Source organism: Phoxinus phoxinus (genome assembly GCF_949152265.1).
Source record: "Phoxinus phoxinus genome assembly, chromosome: 8".
Lineage (NCBI taxonomy): Eukaryota > Metazoa > Chordata > Actinopteri > Cypriniformes > Leuciscidae > Phoxinus > Phoxinus phoxinus.
The window spans coordinates 6,010,187-6,034,899 of record NC_136883.1 but is presented as its reverse complement, the minus strand read 5'-3'; the positions used below and the strand labels follow the sequence as shown (position 1 = coordinate 6,034,899).

General features: G+C 39.1%; 1 protein-coding gene across 2 annotated transcripts in view; it reads right to left on the bottom strand.

Annotated features, from left to right (window-relative positions):
• Positions 1–487: 487 nt before the first annotated feature.
• cdon (cell adhesion associated, oncogene regulated) overlaps positions 488–24,713 on the bottom strand; it is a 39,214-nt gene continuing 14,988 nt past the window's right edge. The window contains exons 2-19 of one of the 2 annotated variants that reach the window (XM_079621763.1): positions 22,914–23,053; positions 22,453–22,731; positions 21,521–21,667; positions 21,281–21,424; positions 20,751–21,041; positions 20,040–20,309; positions 16,753–17,036; positions 15,948–16,122; positions 15,006–15,119; positions 13,789–13,995; positions 13,229–13,410; positions 10,843–10,948; positions 8,032–8,154; positions 6,391–6,582; positions 4,855–5,150; positions 3,517–3,596; positions 1,458–1,720; positions 488–1,248 (exon numbers count right to left, since the gene is read on the bottom strand). In XM_079621763.1, coding sequence (XP_079477889.1) covers positions 1,094–1,248; positions 1,458–1,720; positions 3,517–3,596; positions 4,855–5,150; positions 6,391–6,582; positions 8,032–8,154; positions 10,843–10,948; positions 13,229–13,410; positions 13,789–13,995; positions 15,006–15,119; positions 15,948–16,122; positions 16,753–17,036; positions 20,040–20,309; positions 20,751–21,041; positions 21,281–21,424; positions 21,521–21,667; positions 22,453–22,731; positions 22,914–22,986 — 3,381 coding nt within the window. In that variant the 5' untranslated portion in view covers positions 22,987–23,053 and the 3' untranslated portion in view covers positions 488–1,093. Of the gene's footprint in view, positions 1,249–1,457; positions 1,721–3,516; positions 3,597–4,854; positions 5,151–6,390; positions 6,583–8,031; positions 8,155–10,842; positions 10,949–13,216; positions 13,411–13,788; positions 13,996–15,005; positions 15,120–15,947; positions 16,123–16,752; positions 17,037–20,039; positions 20,310–20,750; positions 21,042–21,280; positions 21,425–21,520; positions 21,668–22,452; positions 22,732–22,913; positions 23,054–24,713 lie in introns of both variants that reach the window. The other variant, XM_079621762.1, reaches the window with a different exon arrangement.

Below are 24,713 nucleotides of genomic sequence, written 5' to 3'. Positions count from 1 at the left end.
CCTGCCTGACATCAGCTGTTAAAAGACCGCAAAACATGACAATGCACCATCCGGCCTTTGGCAGACTGCTTATGTAGACAGTCAACTTGAGCACAAACCACATCTGACGCTGAAATGAGGACACCGCAGGAAAGAGCTCCACTAAGCAACCAAACAAAAACACTCAAGTGACGTGAACACGACCAGCGCCCTTCAACACATTCTGGGAGGGTCAAAGGTCACTCAAGCACTCAAGTTTGTTTATGGTTAACAAAGAGGCATGGATAGGAGGTGTGGCTGGGAGGCTGCGGGATTGACTCCGGAAAACTTCAGAGCTGTTGCAATTGCCGGACACTTTAGTGGATAGTTCTGATATCCCTCAGGCATAGACCGCTCAGGCTGCTTTATCGATTATAGTAAAGTGATCAAGTTTCATGCTTGAATGGAACCTTTCTAGGTTTCAACTGTGCATTTCCATATGTGCTTTAGGGGTGCAATAAGCCATTTTGAGGGGTCATATAAATCTGTTATTATTCATCCATTTTCGGTAGTTTGAGCATTAAAACATTAGAGAAAGATATGGATAGACATAATACTTAATCTTCTCTTTATATTATAACAAAACTTTACACATACAATGGCTAAACTCCACAGTGTGGAACAAACAAAAAAAATATAAAGACAAATAAAGAAAGTTTCTCATCCAAAAAAAAAAAGCATAAATAATATAAAAGACAAACTTTTTTTCTTACAACAGATACATTCATATGAAATAATATTTTACTACTACAAAAAAATAAATAAGTAATCTAAAGAGTTTTTGCTTTTACTTTTAAAAGTCCTCCCACAAATGGGATCGTTTCAGCCTTTGAGTTTTCCACCATCCTTGCATAAAAGTCTCTTGATTCTTTCTTTTCGTTCTGTTTATTTCCCTCGTCAGTCTTCTCCAGCTCTGAAAGCAGTCAGTTTGGTGTCCACTTCAAATCACACAATGTCTCTGACCATTCCATCACTGGCCATTTCCTCTTTTTTTATTTTTAATGTGTCCATGTTCCTGTTCCCGATTTCTCTCGTACTCTCTCGTGTGTTTAGAGTGTATGCATGTTTGATATGTTCAGATCTCCTGCACTGTAGGCTGGATGAAATCTCCAGTCAAGCTTCCAGTAGAGATCCAGGCTGTTTTATCCTTACAGTCCAGATCAGGCAGTCCCAGCCGTTCCCAACACACCACGGGACCCTCGGAGTCTTCACGCTGCACGGGCTGAACTCCTGTCGCACACACAAATAGATAGAAAAGATTTATGCACCAGCTCCAGCATGCAGCAGTCTAGTCAGGTACAATAATATTGCATGATGGGTAATTTACAGTTTGCCAACGCAGTAATTTCCTGAACTGCGAGAGGAAACACTGACTTTCCTCATTCAGAGGGAGTGTGTAGTGAATCAGAGAGCTCTTTATAGCGCTGAAACTCTCTCACCTCTCTGCTGCTCGAGGGTGGACTTTGTTTCCACAGGCAGACAAGGGGAATTCTGGGAAAGGGGTGGAGTCTTGCCCTCCTCCGCCACTTCGGCTGAATCTCTCTCCTGGGAGCTGTTGAGCTGTGGGCTGTCACGTCCATGGCAGCGGGACAAAGCGGGGTTGAGGGGCATCATCTCGAGCCCGTCGGGTTGGCGCGCTGCCACGCGGTGCATTAGGGGGAGAGTGCCGCCCGAGAAAGTGCCATTGGTTTTCGTGTAACACCTGTCCACAAAACACAAACGCAAGACATAAATGATGGGCACTGCACTGCAAACTTTGACTTTCTTGAACCAAACTTAAAACATTTTCCAGATATTCCCATGAAAACAAAGCTATAAATGTATGTCCTCTTGCCAATATTTCAATTTAATCTACTCAAATCTTGCATGGAGATCACTTTGACCAAAAAGCACCATGAAAGTAGTGCATATGACTTATGTGCTATACATCAAGTCTTCTGAATTAAAAAATGTTGTGTGCGTGTGTGAGAAACAGTGTTATTTTAGTATCATATATATACTATTATATTTTTTATTAAGTCTAAATTCGTTTTTATTTTCAGTTTTAATCTTAGATAAAGTTTTAGTAATTTGTGTTTTTGTCTTTTTCTGTCTATATAGTTTTTTTAAATACTTTTTTTTTTAATTTCTGTTTTAGTTATTTTAGTATATCAAGGTAAAAATAAATGAAAATGACAAATGTTTCCTCTGCAAACTACAAGAAATACATTGTTTTTACATATTATTTTATTTCAAATAACAATTTTTTTATGGTTTTAATAGACTGGAGTCAAACCAAGTGTGACACATCTTAACAACATATTAAAACTATTATTTTCATGTTATGACCAATAACCAATATTCAAATTCTGTAATATACTGTGTAAATAAATTAAAATCAAAACACTAAACACTAAAAACTAAAAATCAATTGTTTAAAATACTTCACTGAAGTAAATTTAGGCATTTAAGCATCACAACATTATAATGCGCAGTATAAAAAATTTATATTTATTTAGAGATTTGCATTTTAAGCATTTCATTTATTGTAAATTGCCTTTTATATTTTGCAAAGATTACATTTAACAGTGTTATTAAAGTTAAACTCATTAAAGTATTATAAAGATTAAGTATTTGATGACAGCAAAGGTCATTTAATGCCAAAATATGGTCATTGTAAACAAATAATTAACTGAGTTTGACAGCTCTTGTCACAATATACTTTTGTTGCATGCAAAAGCGCAGCATGAGCATTCTTCAAAATTTCTCCTTTTATGTTTCACGGAAGAAACCGTACAGGTTTGCTAAGAGGATGTGTAAACGACAGCATTTGGATTTTCTACGCATTTCTTCCTCACAGTCCAGCTCGAGTCTGTGCACCAGCTGCAACAAGCATCTCGGCTTTATTCAAACTCTGATCGCATCTGAGATCACAGATTTATTTCCGCAAGTCTCTACGCTGCCTGACCAGACTCAAAAGTGTGTGTCTCTGTGTGTTTGCACATGCTGATAAGACAGAGAGGCTTCAACACACACACATACGTACACATAAACACCCAAACAAACAATACCTGCGAGTATAAATACACACGCACTCGAGAAGTAATCAGGGCTATGAAGTGTGCACAGATGCACACAGTTAGTGCGCTGATATCAGCTCCATTCAGAAGGATTTCCCTCTGCTCCCCGGTCGGCCGCGGCTAAATAAACACTCCGCTCATTAAGACTGTAGCAAGGGTGCGTTCAGTGTAAACTGTTACTGCCGGACACACTAGAGTACACAAACAAGCCTCGACGAGAGGAGTTGCCATGCGTGTGTGTGTGTGTGTGTGTGTGTGTGTTTAGCCCAGAAGAGAATAAGCTCAGGTCAGGGGTGAAATGAGAACCAGATGGAACAGATGATTGGTTTGCTGACTGGAGGCGTGCTGCGCAAAACATAATTCTGCAGGCATGTAAACAGCAAACATTAACAAGCTACTGGGCTTGGCTTTTCAAGGATTGCGTTTCCCTCTCTCTCACCTGTTGTTGTTGCAGAAGTTTTGACAGCTCATGCAGTCCGACGAATCGTTCTGGGGCAGAGCCGTGTATATTCCCCCTCCCTGCCACAACAAAAGACAGATTTCATTTCTCATTACTCAAGCACTACACTTACTGTATACATGACTGTGTTACTTTCAGTTTCACAATGCTATAGGACAAAATATACAGGAGAACACAGACCAAATGTAACTATACTGTATTTGACATACCACACCATACTATACAATAACATGTTATACTAAATGATATCAGGCTACACTACTGCACTAGATTACATTATAACACAGCGTACTATATTATATTATTAAATATTATGACAATTAACAAAGATCTATTATTAAATAAGTACCAATAATAATCAGCATATTAGAATGATTTCTGATGGATCATGTGACACTGAAGACTGGAGTAATGATGCTGAAATTGTAGCTTTATAAGAATAAAATACGTTTTAAAAATGTAAAAAGAAAATTCAATTGGACAACAGTGATTTTGGTAACACTAATAAGGTTTAATTGGTTAACTATATTAGTTAACATGAACTAACAATATTTCTACATATTTTTTAATCTTAGTTCATATTTATTACAACATTTACTAATACATTTTTAAAATACAACATTGTATTTGTTAACATTAGTGAATTCACTTTATTTATTTTTATTAACCTATTTTTATTAACTAACATTAACAAAGATTAATAAATACTTTAACAAAAATATTGCTCACTGTAAGTTCATATTAATGCATTAACTAATGTTAACAAATGAGACCTTATTTTAAAGAGTTGGAGATTTTAAATTGTAATTATGTTTCACAATATTACAGTTTCTACTGTATTTTTGATCAAATAAAATTCAGCCTTGGCGAGCATAAGAAACTACTTTCAAAAACATTAAAAAATCTTATTTATTCCAATATATATACAGTATATATATATACACACACATATTAACTTTCAGAAGGGAGGAGAAAACACTTTCAAGCTTATGCATCTAATCAAACTTAATTTGAGCAAACTCATTTGTTAGAGGTCAATTAAGACAACCATGAACATAAATGTACAAAGTAAAAGAAAATATGACCCAGACAATTAAATATAGAGTTTACTGCACTATACCATGTGCATACTATACTGCACTACACATTATAACAATTTGTTTTAGTGGTTCTGGGTGCTGATTGGTCAATACAGCATTCCACATTATAGTGACCGCTGTAACTGTTTGCCATATGGGAACCAAAATGTCAGGCACATATCTTCTACTCGAATGCCGGAAAATAAATACAACCGCACATGCACAAACTATTACTCACATTACGAAGGTGATGGGGGTGTGGGTGATCGTACTCCATAGTGTTGTGGGGCAGAGAAGCGTCGTGTGCGTGAGGATGCCCGGGAGGGTAGAGCGCTCCTGATCCGTTCAGCAAAGCCAGACCATTGGGCAATTTGTGGTGGAGGTGATGGCAGCCCTGGGGCATCATGGGAGCGGTGTGTCCACAGCCCGTGTGCACGCTTCCATTCACATGGCTGGAGCCAGGCAGCGTGGAATATTCCAGAACATGACCGTTCATCTCTGCCGACTGGTACAGGTAACTTGGAGGGTCGTATTCTACACAGAATATTTTTACGTTAGTAAATTTTTAATGGGTATTGTGACATGCTAAACTCCATCTAAAACTATTTGCACATTCTTCTGTAGTTATTATACACCACCCTTCAAAAGATAAACATTTTTTAAATAATTTAATCATTTAATTCAACAAGGATGCATTTAATTGATCAAATAAATAAAAAAATCAAGAAATCCTAAAAAAAAAAAAATGACCATGGTTTCTACAAAAATATTAGGCAGCACAACTGTTTCAACATTGAAAATAATAATAATAAATGTTTCTAGTGCAATCAGCAAATTAGAATGATTTCTGAAGGATCATGTGACACTGAAGACTAGAGTCATGATGATGAAAATTTCAGCTGTACATCACAGGAATTACATTTTAAAATATATTAAAGTAACAAAACAGCTATTTTAAACTGTAATAAAAATTCACAGCATTACTGTTTTTACGGTATTTTTTATCAAATAAATGCAGCCTTGATGAGCATTAGACTTCTTTAAAAAACTTAAATTTAAATAAATCATGACCACCAACTTTTGAACGATAGTGTACATGGACAGTAAAATGCAGACACTATACAGAAAATATACTACAGTCAATATTGTACAAAAAATGCTGAAGAAACAATGCACGAATGTGAAACATAACATAACTCCTTTGCCAAACAGACTAGCAGCGAACTGTAGTGTGTGTGATGAAAGTTAGCAGGCCCATTTGTGGCCTATTTCAGGGGGAGGTGTGTCTGTGTTACTACTTATACACACCGCTGTGGCCAGCACTGTTTACTCTGTTACTCAATCTCATTGAGAGTGGAAAAGAGGAAAAAAGAGAGAAAGAAAGTAAACTTCAAAGGGCCAGCAGTCGAGGAGAGGCAATGAAAACCAGGCCTGGATCAGGTGGTGGACTCTAACTCAATTTCATAAAGACATTATTGACACAGCATAACCTCTGTTAACCTTACAGAAATACTGCATAAACTAAAACAACACAGCGCGGCTGGCCTCATTACTACATATCTAAATAAAATAATAATGGTAGCAGCTAAAGAAATTGATACTTAAAGTAACATGTTCCACCATAAAAAATATACATTAGGAGGAAACAAAACATTGTAATGATTTTTGGACACTACAATGATAGCAATTCAATAGTTTTCTTAGTAACCACTAAGTACACAGTAGCCCCAAAACGCACAAAAACTAGGAAGTAAACAGGAAAGGTGGCACATACTGTGAAGACTGTTCTGCTGACGGTTTCTCCACAAGCACATGACGATGAAGGCCAGCAGAATGAGCACCATGACGCCCAGAACACATCCCACGATCAGGTAGAGCAGGCCGCCCGGCTGGCTGGGTGTATCTGCAGGGGAGAACCCTGGGGGGGTTATGGGGCGCTGGCTGGGCACACCTGGAAGTTGACGGGCTGGAGGGAAAGAAAGAGAACAAAGTGAGTTTGAGTGGATGAAACATCTGGATGTCTTTCAAGAGAATATAGCACAAGCTCTACATTTATTGGTTCGAGATTTTTACATTTACAGAAGGGGCTCAACAAGTATATCTAGTTCTTTTTACTCATACATGGTATTCGAAAACTGTAGGTGAAAAGTCCCAGGATGACCTATTACTTCTGGTGAGATTCTGAAGTGTGGATTTGATAGACACTTTACTATCCCATGAGGCCACGGGAGAGGAATTGTGAATGCCACTGAAGTGACTCAACTGAAGCTGGTAGGTCATGTGACAGTAACAACATGGCGGATGTAGTACGTCCAAATTTCATTCTTATTACCCATAATCATACGCCAGAGCATACTTTTTAGCTTCCACAAAGTCAATTCAAATTCAAATGTAGTACCTACTCAGACAATACGCGATTTACGACGAAGCAAATCACGTTAAAAGAACTCTTTAGTCCAATTTTGCTTCAAATCAAAGTAGGTCATTGCTAACCTGCTGTAGACATGATGTAGCCCCGCCCCTTTGCAGCGCTTGTCGGCCTACTGACATTTGTTATGACATCCGCCTCAAACATTACAATAATCATGATAACTTTCGTTAACTCTAAAATAAAGTAAATCCACTTCACCGGCTAATTACTCTTCAACCGCGATGCCATAGAGATATCGCCAAAAAAGAAAGTTCTAAAGACAATAATCTGAAGATGGCCGTGTCTAGTGTTTGAAGGGATTTTAGCACTTTCCTATGCAGATTTTAAGGTGTTCTGGGTGGTTGTTAGAGTATTTGGAGTGAGCTTTAGCACTATTATTTCTATAGTGTTATCAGTGGTTTCTAAATCACAAGAAAGCCCACGCCAAGGCTCTATAATATTCGACTCAATGGATTACTTTTCCTCCCATTTATTGTGCGCGAGGGGAACGATCTTGAGCCAATTGCTTAGAACAGTGCATCTCTCCTCAGTAAGTTGCACGATTTGATGAACCATTCATGTCTGTAGAACTAATGGGGTGGGATAAATATCTGTACCATTTAATACTAATGCTTTAATACTTAGGATTAGGGGTTTGTTCAAATCTCTGACCCCAAGTATAAGCAATAATAAAGCACCGCTACAAGTGCTGGCATATAACAATGCATCTGTTGTCAGTCCTAAAGTTTGTGGTAGCAGCAGGTCTGTTTGCACTCCATGATTTCTATTTGCTCTGGCTGTGACTGACGCTCTGGTTTTATTTCAACAGCGTTGCATTAAGGGCAGTTATCAGTGAATGATGTCAAGTAGACGCAGCACAATGTCTCTCTTTGTCTAGCTAATAAAACGATAGCTCGCTTTCCTCTGTCATTATCACAGGGGCTTTATGGGTTCCTGTCTACATGTTAAGTATAGCATTCCTGTGACAGTACTTCAGCCTCTCACCTTTGGTCTCGCAGATCATTACGTTACTATATTCGCTCTCGCCACCGTCGTTAAAGCACTGCATCTTGATGTCGTAGGACGTCTCAGGTTGGAGTTGACCAATCATGTGCAAGAATTTGAAGCCTGGGGGAGGAGGCGGGAAAAGGAAGGCAATGAGAGTGACTATTGAATGAGAAGGGCTTTTCTCAAAGCATGTGTTGTTCTCTCCAAACCACAATTCATTTGCTCAATCTCATTTTTCTCTCGCACACACACACACACACACACACACTCTCGCACTCTCATTCTCACAGTGTCCCAGAAGGATTCAGACAGTTGCTTTGCTGCAGACAGGCTCCTTATAAGGCAGCTTAACGTTTGTTCTGGCCTGGCTCCAGTATTCCCACTGAACACACTCAGGGCCCTGTGTACACACACACACACACACACACACACAGAGATCGTAGCAGCCGCTCGCCGCAGCCTCTCACACATGTATGCTGAGAACCAGCTCTCTAATTACAGTTTGTTCCACAATATTTTATTTGTGTAGCTCACTTCTCTTTTTAATACAGTGAAGGCATACTGTACACTAAACGAACAGCTGCTGTACTGCATAATGGAAGAGAAAAACACAAAACACACACTTACAGACTCACACATACATGAAAAAAAGCATCACAGGCTGTTTGATGCAGTTTTTTCCCTTGCACACACATAATATAGCAGTGTTTTGGCAAAAACAACTGTAACATGACAACATAAATTATATATAAATTGTGAGTTTGCAGTCTGAACTGATAAAAAGTTAGAGTATCTCAAACAATACAATAAATAAAAGTGTCTTCTAGTGAATTGTCTTTGGTGGCCGTTCACAAAAATAAAAATACACCACAGCGAGTGAAGTCTGATTCAGAAACCAATGACTCTAGTGAAGCGATTTTGATGAATCGGTCAAAAAGACTCACAAACTCACAAGGTTTGAATCAGACTGTTTTATTTACGATGCATTTGAAATTAACCCTGTTGAAATTGACCCTGACATATGAAAGCCTGATATTCTAAAATAGAACAGTTTATTGAATCTAGTTTATTGAATGTAGACAATGTCATATCGATTAATCGCAATTATTTAGCATCTAACATAAACGTTTGTTTACATAATATCTATGTATACAGTATACACACACGCACGCACGCACACAAATAGTTATTATCATCTTTACTAAAAAAAAAAACAGTAACATTTCACAAGCAAAAAGTCTGAAGATAATCATATTTTGAATTATACTAAAAAGACTTTTCTTGGTAATAAAAAAGTATTAACTGTCCATCAAATGACAGAAGGCATGTAGTAGATTGTATACATGATTGTGAGTTGTATTTTCAGTTTTGACTCACATATAATGCTGAGAACTTTCAGATGATGTAAGCAAAATGGGTTGCAAACAACATTTTACATTAACTTTAAGACCAACAATCTTCTGTAAAAGCTGAGACTTATGAGCTCATCTTATCTGCCCAGCGTGTTTCTGACTGCTTGTTGTTTGGATGGAGGAGGAGAGGTTTGAGGGGCCAATGTGAATAGAGAGAAAAGGTGCAAAAAGTAAAAATAGGAGGCGGAGGAGAGGCGAGGCAGTTAACATTCCTCTCAGAAACTCGAATCCCTCTCTGAACGGTCAGTGTTGGGTTTCAGTTCAGGCCCATTAGTGCGGCAGCCATTTATTAAAAACACATTTTACACCGACTCATTACTCTGAGCGCAGGACTCACTACACATCAATCAACAGATTACGCTTTCCTTGTCCCTCCCCGTCTGAGACAGAATATACATTAAACACTCATACTACACGGCTCTCTGTAATGCTTCCTTCTGATCGGCCAATCGAAGCACTTATCTCTCAAATATTTGTGTGTTTTGACCACTAAACTGTATAACTGACCATTGTCCCACGCAACGGATTTCCGGTCGAGCGTAGCAATCAGTTTTCAGAAGTACAAATACACAGGGACATGTAATGCAATCTTTAAAGTCAGACCTTTGAGTTCAGGGGTTGTTAATCGATGGTATATGCTTTTGTGCAAGCAATCCTTCTACATTATTTCAACTTATTTTAAAACTAATAAATGTTTAACAGTAGCTACAATTTATGGTGAAAAACTATATTAGCCATTATGCTGTGCAGAAAATTCCATAAATCAGCAGGGAACAAATTAAGCCAAAAGAGCTCTTTAGCTCCGCCCACTCCCATGAAGCACTGCAAAATAAGTTTTCGATTTAACCTCCCTATGCTCTCAAAATACTTAAATATTTGTGTGTATATATATATATATATATATATATATGTGTGTGTGTGTGTGTGTGTGTGTATAGAGGAATAGTTTTCAATAAACTTAAAATATATTGTTTATAGATTTAGATATAATCAACTTTAAATGAATAGTTTTATATTATACACCTTTGTCTTTTTGTCCGATTATAAAAACTTTTTTTTTTTTGCTTCAAATAAAAGTAGTTAATGTTGTGATTTACCTCATAGCTGGATGGTTTGGTTCATGGCTTATAACACTTTGACAACGACTGTTTAAAAAAATCCCAATGGGAAAAATCAATAAATGGAAAAAATACTTCCAGAACAAACGCTGCTGAAAAAGTGGGCGGCACTATGCACTCTACGGCTGAGTTTGTTTCATGTCCCTCGTATATGTTTTGCAGAGTCTTCGCACATAATGAAATTTCAACATTTCATGCACATTTATTTATTTATTTATTGTGCAAGTAGCTGTGTAATAAGATCAACAACAGAGCAAAGACAGACACCATGATCTCACCTTCCACCACATCTCTCTTATAATCGCTGTCATTGTCGCTGTCTGTTGGCCGATAGTAGATGTAGAATCCCTGGATGGGGGTGTTGTTATTGCTGGAGGGAGTGTACTATGAAAGAGAGTGAAAGAAAAAGCAAATTACATATTTTTTGTTTCCTCTATATACACTCACTAACAATTATGCCATCAAAAATGTGAACTTAACTAAAGGTTAACTAGAATCAAGACATCTATTTTTTTAATTAGAGGCCATACTTCTGACCCTTAGAATAAATTTTTTTGGGGCTACTGTTCCTATAAGACGTCTAGAAGTCAATGACATTTGTTATGATTGGCTAACCTTATAGCTAACATTTTAGAATTAGTTTATCTAAAAACATTAATTTCTGTTTTTATTTATTTACCCTCATCCCGTTCCATACATGACTATTTCTTTCAAGGAACTGAAAAGGAGATGTTTTGCTGATTGTCAACGGTGCTCTCTTACATACAATGAAAGTGAATGGGAAAGAACGCTACAAAAAAAGCACCTTAAAAATATCAAAATGGAGCGATCTGAGGCAATGTCCCATTAGTGAAAACAATTCATTCTTTTCAGTCTGATCCTTTTAAAGAATCCGTTGACCTAATTCACAAAACGATGTTTCTTAGTCCAAGTTTTCTGAAGAGACACGTTTGGTATAAATGATGAACAGATTCAATTTAGGCTTTTATTAACATGAAAACATTGATCAGTGAACATAAACAGAAGCTTAAAGCTGCAGCTTTAACCGTACATGCTTGACCCGCAGGAACAAACCTCATTGGTTCTTGAGGAAGCTCAGACGTGCTGCGTAACACGAGAATAAACCTCATTGGTTCTCGCACTTCAAGCAAGCATGCTTGAGCTTCCATTTACCATGTCTGATGTGTGCTTGATGAATGTTTAAATGTGAACAGAAGCCTACATTTAATCTGTTCATCAGAACAATTGGCTTAAACTGCTCAATTCATATGGATTAGTTTTACAATCTCTTTAGTTTACTTTTTAAAATGTCAAAGTGGTAGTTGAGTAGCTGTCAATGGAGGGATGGAAATCTCTCAGATTTTATTAAAAATATCTTCATTTGCATTCTGAAGATGAACAAAAGTCATACGGGTTTGGAAAGACATGAGGGCGAGTAAACAATGACATAATTTACATTTTTGGATGAACTATCCCTTTAAGTTAAACTCTAAACAGGATCCAGATTTTCAGTAAATAATGACATAGATTTTGCTGTTGTATGACTTCAGAAGACCTGGAATACTGCAGAAGTTAAATACTATTATGATATCCTCAAATTGATTTATTTTTCCACAATTGAAGGTCAAATAGGTTAGGAATAACAAAGATGAGTAAATGGCAAATTGTTACTCACTCCCACTACTACTCCTTTAAGACACATCAAACATTTTCTTTCTCATGCATGTCTTCTAAAAATAGCTCATCTCACTCCGTTCCACTCGTTAGAGCTGGATAAGCCCTCCTAATCTGTACTGAACTCCCCACCCCCACCCCCCACCCCCCCCCCCCCCCCCCAACACCACCACCACCCCCCAACACACACACACACACACACACACACACTTTTTCCAGCAAAACTGCACCAGGCTCTGCCAATTATAAGTCTAATTGGGCATTCTGGGGTGTTTTCTCAGGGGCTGATGGGAAAAGCTACTACACAGCGCCTGGAAAAGTGCACGCACAAACACTCTGCTAACGTGCTGAAAAACACTTCGGCACAACTGGCTCCGCAGAGAAGAACAAACCGGGGAGGCTTGTTATGTGGTTAGTTCTGGACAGTTTTTACGCTCTCATTTTCGAATTAACCGTGAAATGTGAGTATAATTAAATTGGCCATTAGATATAAAAGGCATATGTCTAAACCATTAACACACACACTAGTTTAAACCCCTGAGCTGCTAATGTGAGGTTCGGCGTTATTCCTTCAACAGGCCCGAAACAGAAACAACATTTGTTTGTACAAGTGGCGAGGCTCTTTTAAAGATGAATGTGCTAATCATACACATACAGAAGCATAGAATGATAGAAAAACTCACAGTTTATTCAGTGATGAGTTATTAAGTGCCTGACAGAAACTGTTCCAAAACCTAGTGAGCTGCCTCGCTGTCTACCGCCTCTATAGGCAGCTGCCTTTATTTGAGCCAAAACAGTGGCACATTTTGTTGCCTACTGTTAGTAAAAGCCTTTGTGTCAGCATTGGACTTTATTACGCGTTGCATTAAAAGCTAGATGCGCAGCTCAGGTTGTGTGTCAGAGCTAATGAATTTTTGTCATTTTAGATTATTTAGCAGTTACAGAATGTAATTTTAATGCATTTGTGTGGTTGCTTACAAGTATACTCACAGTCCAGCGTAACATTATCTGAGTATCACTGACAGCGTCAGTGGAAGAGATGTGAGGGCCAGCGACCGGGCGGTTCGAGACGGGTGGATTCGACGAGGAGACCTGGTACGGCCTGGAGGTGGCGCTAGCAGGGCTTTCACCATAGTTATTCATGGCAATGACACGGAAACGGTATGTGGAACCTGTGATTAAAATATTTATTAAGCCCATCATACATTTATGTCCACCATATCTGTTTTTCTCAGGTTTTCAAATTTTCAAGTGCATGTAACAGGATTTATACAAACATAGTTTTTAATTATTTAGTCAATAAAAAAATTATAACTAGCATTATATTTATAAGTATTATATTAATATATTAAAATTTACTGACTTTTTAATACTTATTATTATTATCATTCTATTATTATTAAAATAATTTGATTAAAACATATATATAAATATGAATAACAATATTTAATTAACAATTTTTATTATAAACTATAAATATAATAATTTTAAATAATATTAATTAGGCCTTGGAATACATTTTTCCAAGTTTTCACAAATTTTCCCCTCACCTGGTTCCAGGTTCCGCACTTCCACAGACAGTTTAAGTGGTGAGATATTATCGGCCGCCACGATCCAGTCTCCACTGCGGCCTTGTTTCTTGTACTCCACTCGAAAGGCCGTGATTGGAGAGCCGCCATTGGCTCGTGGGATCCATGTGACATAGACGGAGCTTTCTGTTGCCATAGAGATAGTTGGGCGATCTGGGGCCTCGGGAACTTCGGGACGAAACCAACCAATCAGAAGTTAGTAAAAAGTAAATGCAATCTAAACCCTAATTATTTTGTTTTCCAAAAATAAACAACAGCTTTTATGTCAAGTGCAAAATGTGACCTCAACATCCAATCAGTGAAAAGACCAAAAAAGCAGACGAAGATAAAATAAACCAACACACATAACAGATCCACAGCATGCCAGAGTCAATTGAGTACTTACTGAATGGGCTCTGAGCCATAGACACAGAGACGCAAGCAAAGAGAGAAAGACAGAGCAAAATTTATGTGGCAAATAACAGTGGGCCTAAACCCATTAGGATTTAAATGTGCACACACACACACACACACACACACACACACACACACACACACACTTTATGCACTCTTATTACAGAGTTGTACAGGGATGAAGTCAAAACCTTAAAAAGACTTATTCGGCACTGGTTCCCTCGAGATTTTGTTATGGGGTTTTAAAATGGGGTTTTTCATTTTATAAGTAAAATAAAGCCTGTGGTAAACTTAACTTGACTATATTTTGACGTTTTGTTCTACAACGTAAACTGCACACACTCGCAGCCCAAACGTTCTTATCTAGTTATTTATAAGCAACATACATTTTCAAAAAGAAACAAAACATAACTGCTTCAAAATTAGCGTTTTCAGTATGAGTGTAATTTACTATGTAGAACAAAACGTCAAAGTATGGTCTAGTTATGTTTACCACAGGCTTTATTTTACTCATAAATGAAAAAAATTATAATAATAATTATAAAACCTCATAGGAAATTCTCGAGGGAAGAATTAGTCTTCCGGGTTGTGTTGTCATCCCCGCACCACTCTATCCTGGTCACAATATGTTTCCACTATATGGGAAAAAAGCAGCATGAACACTCTTCAAAATATCTTTTTTTTTGTCCATCAGAGACATGACAGGATTTAAATTTAAAGTATATCACTGATAATTACGGTAGTAAGCAGAAGTGGTGCAATATGGTTTTGGGATGTCCTCTTACCTCTGTCATGTATGACCACTCCATAATAAGTGTTAGTGGTTTTATCTTCCGGCACTTTCTCTGGAAGAGACACAATTGGAGCCTTGGAGGGATTCTTATTGGGGGAAGTTCTCTCTGAGAGGGAGAGAAAGAAAGAAAAAATCGATTTGATTCCTAATGCTGATCATTAAGATTAATAATATAATTCTTAATGAAGTCTCTTATGCTCACTAAGGCTACATTTATTTGCTCAGAAATAAAATAAAAACATTAAAATTGTGACTGCGAATTTAAAATAACTGTTTTCTAGTTTAATATATTTTACAATTTATTCCTGTAATGGCAAAGCTCACGTGCCACACGGTCCTTCAGAAATCATTCCAATATGCCTATTTGGCATATTAAGCAATAAATCTATTATTAATAAATTACCTTATTATAAATGGTGAAAACAGTTGTGCTGCTTAATATTTTTGTGGAAAAAATTACACTTTTTTTCAGGATTTTTTGATGATTAAAAATAATAATAATAAATCAGAATGAATTAATGAATTTAAGGTCTGGACTCAGAGGTGCCGATTCATGTATGAAAATGATTCTTCATGCATCCTCCTAACCATTCTTTCATAATTTCAGCTTGATAAATCTTGCCATTGTCATCCTGCAATGTGGCTATGATGTGCTTCCTACATGGTTGCTTAAGAAATGAAAAGCTACACACTCCATAAATTCTGGTTAGATGAACTGTTGCCAAACATATAACATGCTAGAAACATAATAATCACAGCAATAATGATCCAAACATAGACTCTTAAGCATTTGCTTATTTAAATCAAACCAGACAATTAGTTATTTTTTTGGCCGGGCAGTGAAAATATTTTGGTGAAAATACTAACATGCCCAAGACTTTTGCACAGTATTGTATATATTTTTTTGCAAAGTACTATGTATATATGTTCTCACCCTTTCCAGTGCGGAAGGTCAGCATGGCGGGCTGACCCTCTCCTGCGGCGCTGCGGGCCACCATCAGAACCTCATACAGGCTGGACGGCTCCAGCTCAGACAGGGGCAGAGACTTCTCACTGCCTGGCACCCGCACTGTGTGCCAGTTCCCCACCACATTCCCCATGTCGTCCACCTACAGGCGCATACGGCACATGCACAATCAGGGAACAGTCTTACCGTATGCAGAGATCTCAAGCACATGGCCGTATCGTTTCAACCCTTATATTCTGTGTTTGACTTTGCACATACTGCACATAAAGTTCAACAAAGAACAGTAACTTCTTTCTTGTTGTCCTACTCTGAATCATAACAAAAGATAAACCCACTCAACTATTCCTGAGAGCACAAGCTATGTCATTTATTCCTGAGCCAATGTGACAAGCGCTGCCAATGCAATCTTGAAAAGAACCAGAGCAGTTTTATTAGTCAAGGGAGCTTATTATTGAAGAAAACACAGGCTTTTAAAGAGGAAATGACCAACTTCTTACCAAAACGCTCTTGGCTGGCAAAGACTGCTGAATTGTGTTAGCACTGACTTTGCAGTAAACGGCACAGGGCGTTGTTATGAGTATGTGCTCATTCTCAAATCTAATAGCTATAAATCTGACCTTATAACTAACGCCAAGGAAAAAGAAGAGGGTGGAGCGAGATTCAGTCATTCTTGACGGGGTAATAATAGTCTACGTTTTGTGCCCCTCTTAAGAAGTACATCAGTAAAACATTAATAACGGAAAATATATGAGCATACTTTATGATTTCTTACCTTGCGGTATTTTACAAAGTATGCATTGATAGGGATGCCCCAGTCCCGACCTGCTCGCCACTCTAGATCATACATGTTGGGTTTGTGCGTTTGCGGTGGGCTGATTATGATTGGTGCTTCTGGCGTAGGTTTGTCGTTGATTCTCTCAGTGGGCTGTCTTCTAGTTTCTCCAAGCACCTCCTCGCCCATGGAGAGGAACAGTTCATCTCCCTCATCACTCTGGATAGGGAGGACAGAAGGCTGCGTCTCCATTGGAACTCCAGACTTGGAACTAGACTGTGGTTCTGTAGAGGAATAAAAATGTAATATCAATTAACTACTTACTACTTATAGGGTAAGGTTAGGGTTAGGGTTAGAGTTTGGTTTAAGGTTAGTTGCTTGAACCTAAGCATAATTTTCTGGTATTACTATAGTGAGTACATGTAACATGTAACTACATCACATTAAAAGTGTTACCAGTTTACCTTTCAAGTATTAGCACAGTACTGTACTGTATATAGAATTGTTAAACACAGCTATAGTACTTTGCAATATGCAAGACTAGAAACATTTAAAAAAAATTACTTTGGCATTCAAATAAAAAGCTGAAACCTGCAAAGGAATATTTAATAATATTCTATTATTCATTTAGTTATTTTCTTAAACCCCACTAGAATGGTCCACTTGGTAATCCATGCTATTTAGAAGCAACATTAGTTTCTGACACTGGCTTGGCAGTCGATCATCTGAACAGAATTTGTGTGAACCTGGATTTAGTGAAAGATGACATAAACTTGCACACATGTGGATTTATTTTATGTTTGACTAGCCGTGCACTGTGCGTGTTGTATACACATTACAATATTCAAGTCACTGCAGAGTAAGAGTCAGATAGCAACTGAATTATCCCAGCTAAACAGCAGTTGTAGGAGAGGCGAGGTTTGTTGCTGGTTCTTGGGGTCTCTCATTCTCAGTTGTTGGGTGTGTGGCACTGGTTTACCTTACAAAACAAACAGCCTCAGAGTCAGTAACACTAGAGCTCAAACTGGGCCTGCAGCCAGCCACCACACATTCCACCCATCTGCCATTAAAATACCAGCTCAAGAGAATACACCAGCTCAACATACCCACCTTCCAATCATGTCCTGTTTGAGCCATAGGGCAAGCCCTGAATTATTTAAGGGTAAGCCACTGTCTTACACCAGGCATTTAAAAAGAATGAACAGAATTTGAGTAATACTAACAATGCTAGGACTCAGTTTGAGGTTGCCAGGCTGTTTCTAGGGCAGGGATTGGCAAACTCAGTCCTTAAGGGCCACTATCCTGCGGAGTTTAGCTCTAACCCTGATAAAACTCACCTGCCTATAGCCTTCTAGTTATCCTGAAGACATTGAATAGCTTGTTCAGGTGTGTTTGATTAGAGAAGGAGCTCAACTCTGCAGGACTGAGTATGCCCACCCCTGTGCTAGGGTGATCTGCATGGTTGCTGCTGGTACATTGTGTAGCTGCTTACTAGCAAGAGTCACCCCGCTCACCTCCAAGTAATGGTATTCTAGTCTGACTCCGGTTCCTCCTTCAAAATAAGTCTATGGGCCTGCCCCAATGCCCACAGTTGTGGCCGATGCCACTTGGAAGAACATGCAAGCAACAGGAAACACGTGTGCAAGACTGTCCTAGGTCAGACAATACAGAAGCTCAATGCCCTTAATGCACACTAGCTCCACAAAAGTTATACACGCATGTGGTCTTTACAACTACTTGAACACTTGGGCCTAAATGCTACATGCATGTAAACAAATGGTCAATTGCAAAGAATGCAAGTGTGGGTATTGGGACTGGCCCACGGTCATTTTCAACCATTCTATCATCTACCAGGTGATATGAGGTACTTATTTCCATAGCACAAACAGTACTCGAGCCAAATCTTAGGTTATACTTAAGTTACGGGTTTGTTCAAAACCCTAACCATAAGTATGAGCAATAGTAATAGTGATGCGTGCCTTAGCAAATACCACTAATGAAAGCAAGATACAGTAAATATTGTTCTGATGCTTTGATCTTGTCTCTTTTTCTGTACAGTAAGTCTTTATCCTTTGTGACTCACATGTGCACGATCATTAATGATTGGCGAGCAGGGTACAATACAAACATTACAAGGGAGAGACAGAGACACAGAAAGCGAGTTTGAGAGGAACAGTCAGGCCTCAGACTGCGCTCAGGCTGTACGTCATCCCGACTCACCAGGAAGGCTCATTGGAGGCCTTAAAATGTATTTAATTATCTACTAGGAAAACAAACTAAAAATATTGATGACTCATCTTGTTCACTGGGGCATATACACATTTCTGTCCAATCAAATGCTCTCTAGATTAATTATGTCCCTCCGTCTGCCTTTGAATAGCAAAGGCTATAGGAATAGCATTGTCAATGGTTGTGACAAACTAAAGCCAATAAAACAACAAGGAAATTAAACCACGTCAAGAACAGGAAATTAAACAGCACACATCAAGACATTTCATGGGGTCTTTAAGAACACAAGTCCAATCAGCATCCTTCGCAAAATAGCGGATCACGTCTAATGCTGTTTATTCCTTTTCCAGCAGCCTACGGATCACATATCTATCTCAGATCTTGCCGTTAAACATAAACAACTCTGCTTTTACAATGACCTGAATTTTATCAGTGCAAAATAAATCACTCGTGTAGCTGAGCCAGGAAAAAAGTGATACGAGCCAACATTTGGAAAAGACCTCCATCATATTTTATCTATTCTGAAGTCTGCATATCTCTAAGCTTATCAATCATGTTTAGAGACACAAAACAAGGCTGAGGAACAGCCTCAGAGGAGGTCAGGGGAGGGCCGTGTGTGAGAGAGATGTGTATTAATAAATATAGGGCTAGTTGTGTGTGATGTTGACAGCTGGGTGGTCTGGTCCTCGTCATAACCTTGTGTAGTTACTCCTTACATTCCGCTGTCCAAGAGCTTATCCCCAACAGCACGCACAAAGCTCACTCTCACAGCCTTCTCATTGCCAGCCAAATACACACACCCCAACTCCCCCTTCTCCAACCAAACTCCAGCTAAACTCTCTGCCCTGCTGGAAGGATATACTGTCCCAACTCACTGTATGGTAAACCTGTATCTTCAGCTGGTAAAACACGGTTTTAAATGTCTGTGTATATATAAATATATATAAAATGAAACTCATCATAACAGTTCAAAGGGGTGTTCTGGGTAGAACAGAACAGAAGGTTTTGCTAGGGTGTACTAGGGAGTTGCTATAGAGTGCAGTGGAGCATCATCTTACCTGATTGAACACTGAGTCTTCCTGCCGATTGTGCAGAGCTAATGCCATTGTCGAACAGGCACTGGTAGATTCCCTGATATTGAACCATTACTGAAGATATATGAAGGGAGAGGCCAGAGATTTGAAGGTGGGGTGAAGACGAGAGAGGGGCAGAGTTGTGGAGCCATGTGATTTTGGGGGTTGGACTACCACTGGCAGCACAGGTAAATCTCACAGAGGAGCCCACAGTCACAGCCTGATCTGACAAACCTCGCAGGATGCTTACTTGCGCTGTAAAGAGGAGAAGCGTGCTGGATTTATTATACACATAATTAAATAATACTCCACATGAACTACTACTGATGGAATGTGAGATATTTCTTCTAAATATTACCATCATCCGATCATTCTGTTGTTCATTGTTCGGAATATATATATAAAGAAACAAACTGGCAATGCTTCCATTTGTTGTGCAGTTGTACAGTACAAGTATTTGCTAAACAGGTTTTATTACTGAGCAAATATGGACAAGTTTCCAAGTTTTAAATAATGTCTCATTTTATAGCATATTTTCTAAGTAGGAAATTGGAAATTCTGACTTTTCCAGTAGAAAAATAATAATTAAGGCCCTTCATGCAGTGAGCAATAAAATGGTTGAGGAACTTGAACTATGTGGACTACGCTACTCCTAAACCTTGGTAACATGACGGGATATTAATAATATTTCCTTACCGAGCACATTCACAGTGTAGTTGAAACTGACCACAGCTCCCCGGTCAGTCAGAACAGAGCAGCAATAATGTCCTCCATCACTCAGTTGAACGTCATTCAACACCAGGTTTCTATGCAACAACATCCATTTGGAGCTCAATGAAAGCTCCGCCCCATCTTTAAACCATTTGACTTTTGAAGAGAGACTTCCTGATACAACACACTCAAGGGTCAGAGATCCAGACTGGTCCACGGTAAGATTGCGAGGGGTGATGGGATAGACAATCATTACAGGTGAAGAGCCTTCTGAATCTACATGAAAGAAAGAATGCAATCATTTTATTAGTCATCTTCCCATCATATTAAATAATTCCCATCATACTAAATAAATAATTATTAATTCTTTCAGAAATATTACATACACTTATATTATACTTATTTTTACAGCATCATAATTTATAAAAACTATGAACTATGTAGGAAATCAGATGTTAAAGTCTAAAACCTTTGTGATATCTAGAGAAAAAACGAATAGAGTTTGCTCAACCAACCTTTGACTATGAGTTTAGTGCCATGAGCTTCTACTTGAGTTTCTCGGGTTAGAGGATTATAAGCACCACACTTATACATGCCCTGATGTTCTGAAGACACTGACACAATCTGAAGGTTCCCGGAGGGCAGGATTAAATACTGATCTGAAAAATAGACAAAAGAAACAAACTTTCGAATTCAGAATTGTATCTTCATGTGCTTCTGGAGGATTTTGGCATTTGAGGCCATCTCATCTGTACCTGTAGACTGTTCCAGCCATTTCCCCTGTATTCGGTACCGTGGCAGAGCAGGCGGATTGCTGCGAGGAAGAGGGCATTCAATAACAGCAGTGTCTCCCTTATTTACAGTAAATGATCTCCGATGGGTCTCTGCAAACTCCTCAATATCTGAATGAAGAAATCGAAAGAGTACTCAATCACTTTGAGCAATGTGTAAAAGAACTCTGAAGGGGTTTATTTTGCAAGATGACCAGCTGATTGAACATTATCCTGCTTTTTAGATGACTACCTAGGAAGTAAACCAATAAATGAAGATAAAATATTGGTTTTAAGTAGAAGCTGTGGAGTTATATGAGAGACAGGAAACTAGCACAGATGGTAAATAATAAAGTTCAACAATCATTATACAAAATATCTAACCAAAAATGTGGCAACTGACCAATCAGAATCAAACATTTGTGAGAACTGTGTAATAAACTGGTATATCCATTCGTAGCAGCAGCACTTCACACAAAGACCTTCTGTCAATGAGGTGTTTATATTGGATCGTGAGTTGCAGAGAACATGTGCTTTCCACTGAATAATGCAGCCATATCTGCAACCCTGATCAGACCCAGGGTCGAACGCAGAGGGGTTGCGTCCGATAGGTCGCCCTTCCCGGCATCAGCTCTCAGTACGACACAGGAAGACCCTGGGCTCATTAAGGATACTGCTGAAGAGGTGTCTGGATAAGTGCCAGACTGAAAAGAAAGACCCATTTCCTTCCCTTCCAACACTCATCTACGGTTGGCCATTCTAACAGTGTTAATGGCTCGAGAAATCCGCCTTCTGATACTTCCTGTCTTTCTTCACCAGCAACCTCTTTGAAGTGCGTTCTTGTAGGAGTGTTGCTCTTACAGCTGCGCTGAGAGTGTATTTGTTAGCATACTATGAGTGTGATTATATGCGCCTACCTGCAATGAGCACTCGTGCATTGCGGCTGATGATGGAGCCTGTCTCGGAGTGAGCCATGCACTGGTAGGAGCCCGTGAAAGCTGGTTGGAGGGATGGCAGTGAGAGGGAGCCTGGACTAAGTTCCACTCCAGACTGGTGGCTGGGGTCTAGTGGTCGACCCTGAAATAGCCAGCTGAGCCTGGCTGTGGATGGACGTGCCGTGCAATGCAGATGGACCGCTCCGTCTTGCTTCTGAACCACAGAGAGAGGCTCCACACGAAAAGAGATAGACAAAACAGCTGAAGAAGACAGACAGAGAAATAAAGAAAGAAAGGAAATAGATCAACAGACCATAATCCATAGTTATTATTCCTTCAAACCAGCTGAGAAGACTAGTTTGGACCATTGTACATGGTTTCAATTCCAATTGCTCGACATAGGTGTGTGTTAACGTTTTATTTTTTGTGTGTGTGTTACTCACATGGGCAGTTGAGGAGGAGGGTATGGCACACACACAGCACAGCGGACAATAATCTCAAGCCACCGTCCTCCATGACGCTGTTTCACCTCTGTGCACTAACCTGGGGCCTAACACACACCCCCTCCACACACACTCCACACCTGAAATACATAAAGAAAAATCAGAAATGTTAAAAAAAACATTCATGGCCATTACGATGACTGAAAAGGCTAAACATGGTTAATGACAACAAAGGCAGTTACTAGCCAAATATAGAATGTGTAGAATTTTGCCACATTTTGTGTTGATTGTGGAGGGAAATCTTCATAATAATGTCTTCATAAAATGTACTTAAGGGTCTTAAGTCTTTATGATACTTATACTCTCCCAAGATATGGTTTAGGTTGCTTCTTCAATGCAAGTCTATATGATTTGTTTTAGAATATTATCGTTCACCAGATGAAAAACGCAAGTCTGTTCACTTAGAAAGGTGATCACCAATAATTAAAGCTACCCAAATATAGGCCTACTCCTTATACAGATATAGAGTACCACTGTTTTCATCTTTCATCTGCAGCTGGCTGAGGGATTCAGCTTTTAGGAATAACAACACCACCACACATTTTACAGTTAATCCTAAACAATACTTTTGATAATCTTTATGACACATCCCCTTATACAAGCCATTATCTCACACAGACTTCCCCCAATGAGAAATTTCTTTCTGCTGATCTATGACCTATTCTCACAAAGTGCTTTTATGGTGAAATAGACATTCCTGAATCTCTATGCCCCCTCACCCATCCTCAACCTACAATCCATCTTCTCCCTTCCTCTCTTTTGCCCCCTTCATTTCTGCTCATCTCTGATGGACTGCATTTGAGGGGTCTGCTTGTGGTCTACTCTTAATATCACTATCCTGTCACAGTGCACTGCTTTCTCACAGACTCACTCTAGCCTGAAGAGTCTACACATGGCGTTCACACACTCACACACAATCTCAAACGCCCTAAAAGGAAGACAAGGGGAGCACCCAAAGGGTGAGACACGGAAAGGAGTGAAAGGAGTGTAATTAGGAGCATTCTTCTTTGCTTTTGAACCCATCCCTCCCCTAGCGCCGGTCTTCTGTATCTGGACTGCGTTAATCCGGAGGGCCTTTGATCACAGGCTCCTGGTCTGTGAGTGTAGTTTGGGCCAGGGGCTGGCGGACAATGGCCACCCAGCTGTGATATTCACACTGTGGGTGCCATGGGGCTCTGTGCCCAGCCCAACATCACCCCAAAGGACAGGCCACTCGACTGGGTCAAATTAAAGGAGTGATGTCTGGGTGAGACCACTAGAGCTGAACAGGTCTGTGACAGGACACACACGCTCAACTTTACTCACACTCAAGCATACTAATACCTTCTCCTGTCTTGCTTATTTCTCTTCACCATTTTTCTTTAGCAGTGCTTGGTATGACAAGCATCATTATTCGATACTATTTCTTATAGTGTGCTAAAGACATGATAGCTCAAATTATGCACATTGCTGAGAATAAATGTCCTATTAATTAAACAATAAAAAGAGCAGAACAAAATAAAAAAATCCCATAAACTTACACTGAAGCACAAGATATATCTAAACTAGGGAGTGGGCTTTTTTGTCAACCACCTGGCAACCACTCATAACACCCTACAATCCACATAACAATTGACCTTTCGCTAAGCCCCGCCCTCCTTAGTTACTGTTGCTACGCCTGACAAGATTTCGCGGCTGGCACGTCTATTACAGTGTGTATGCACCGGTGTCAGACTTTCCCAAGGAGATAATTAGTATTTT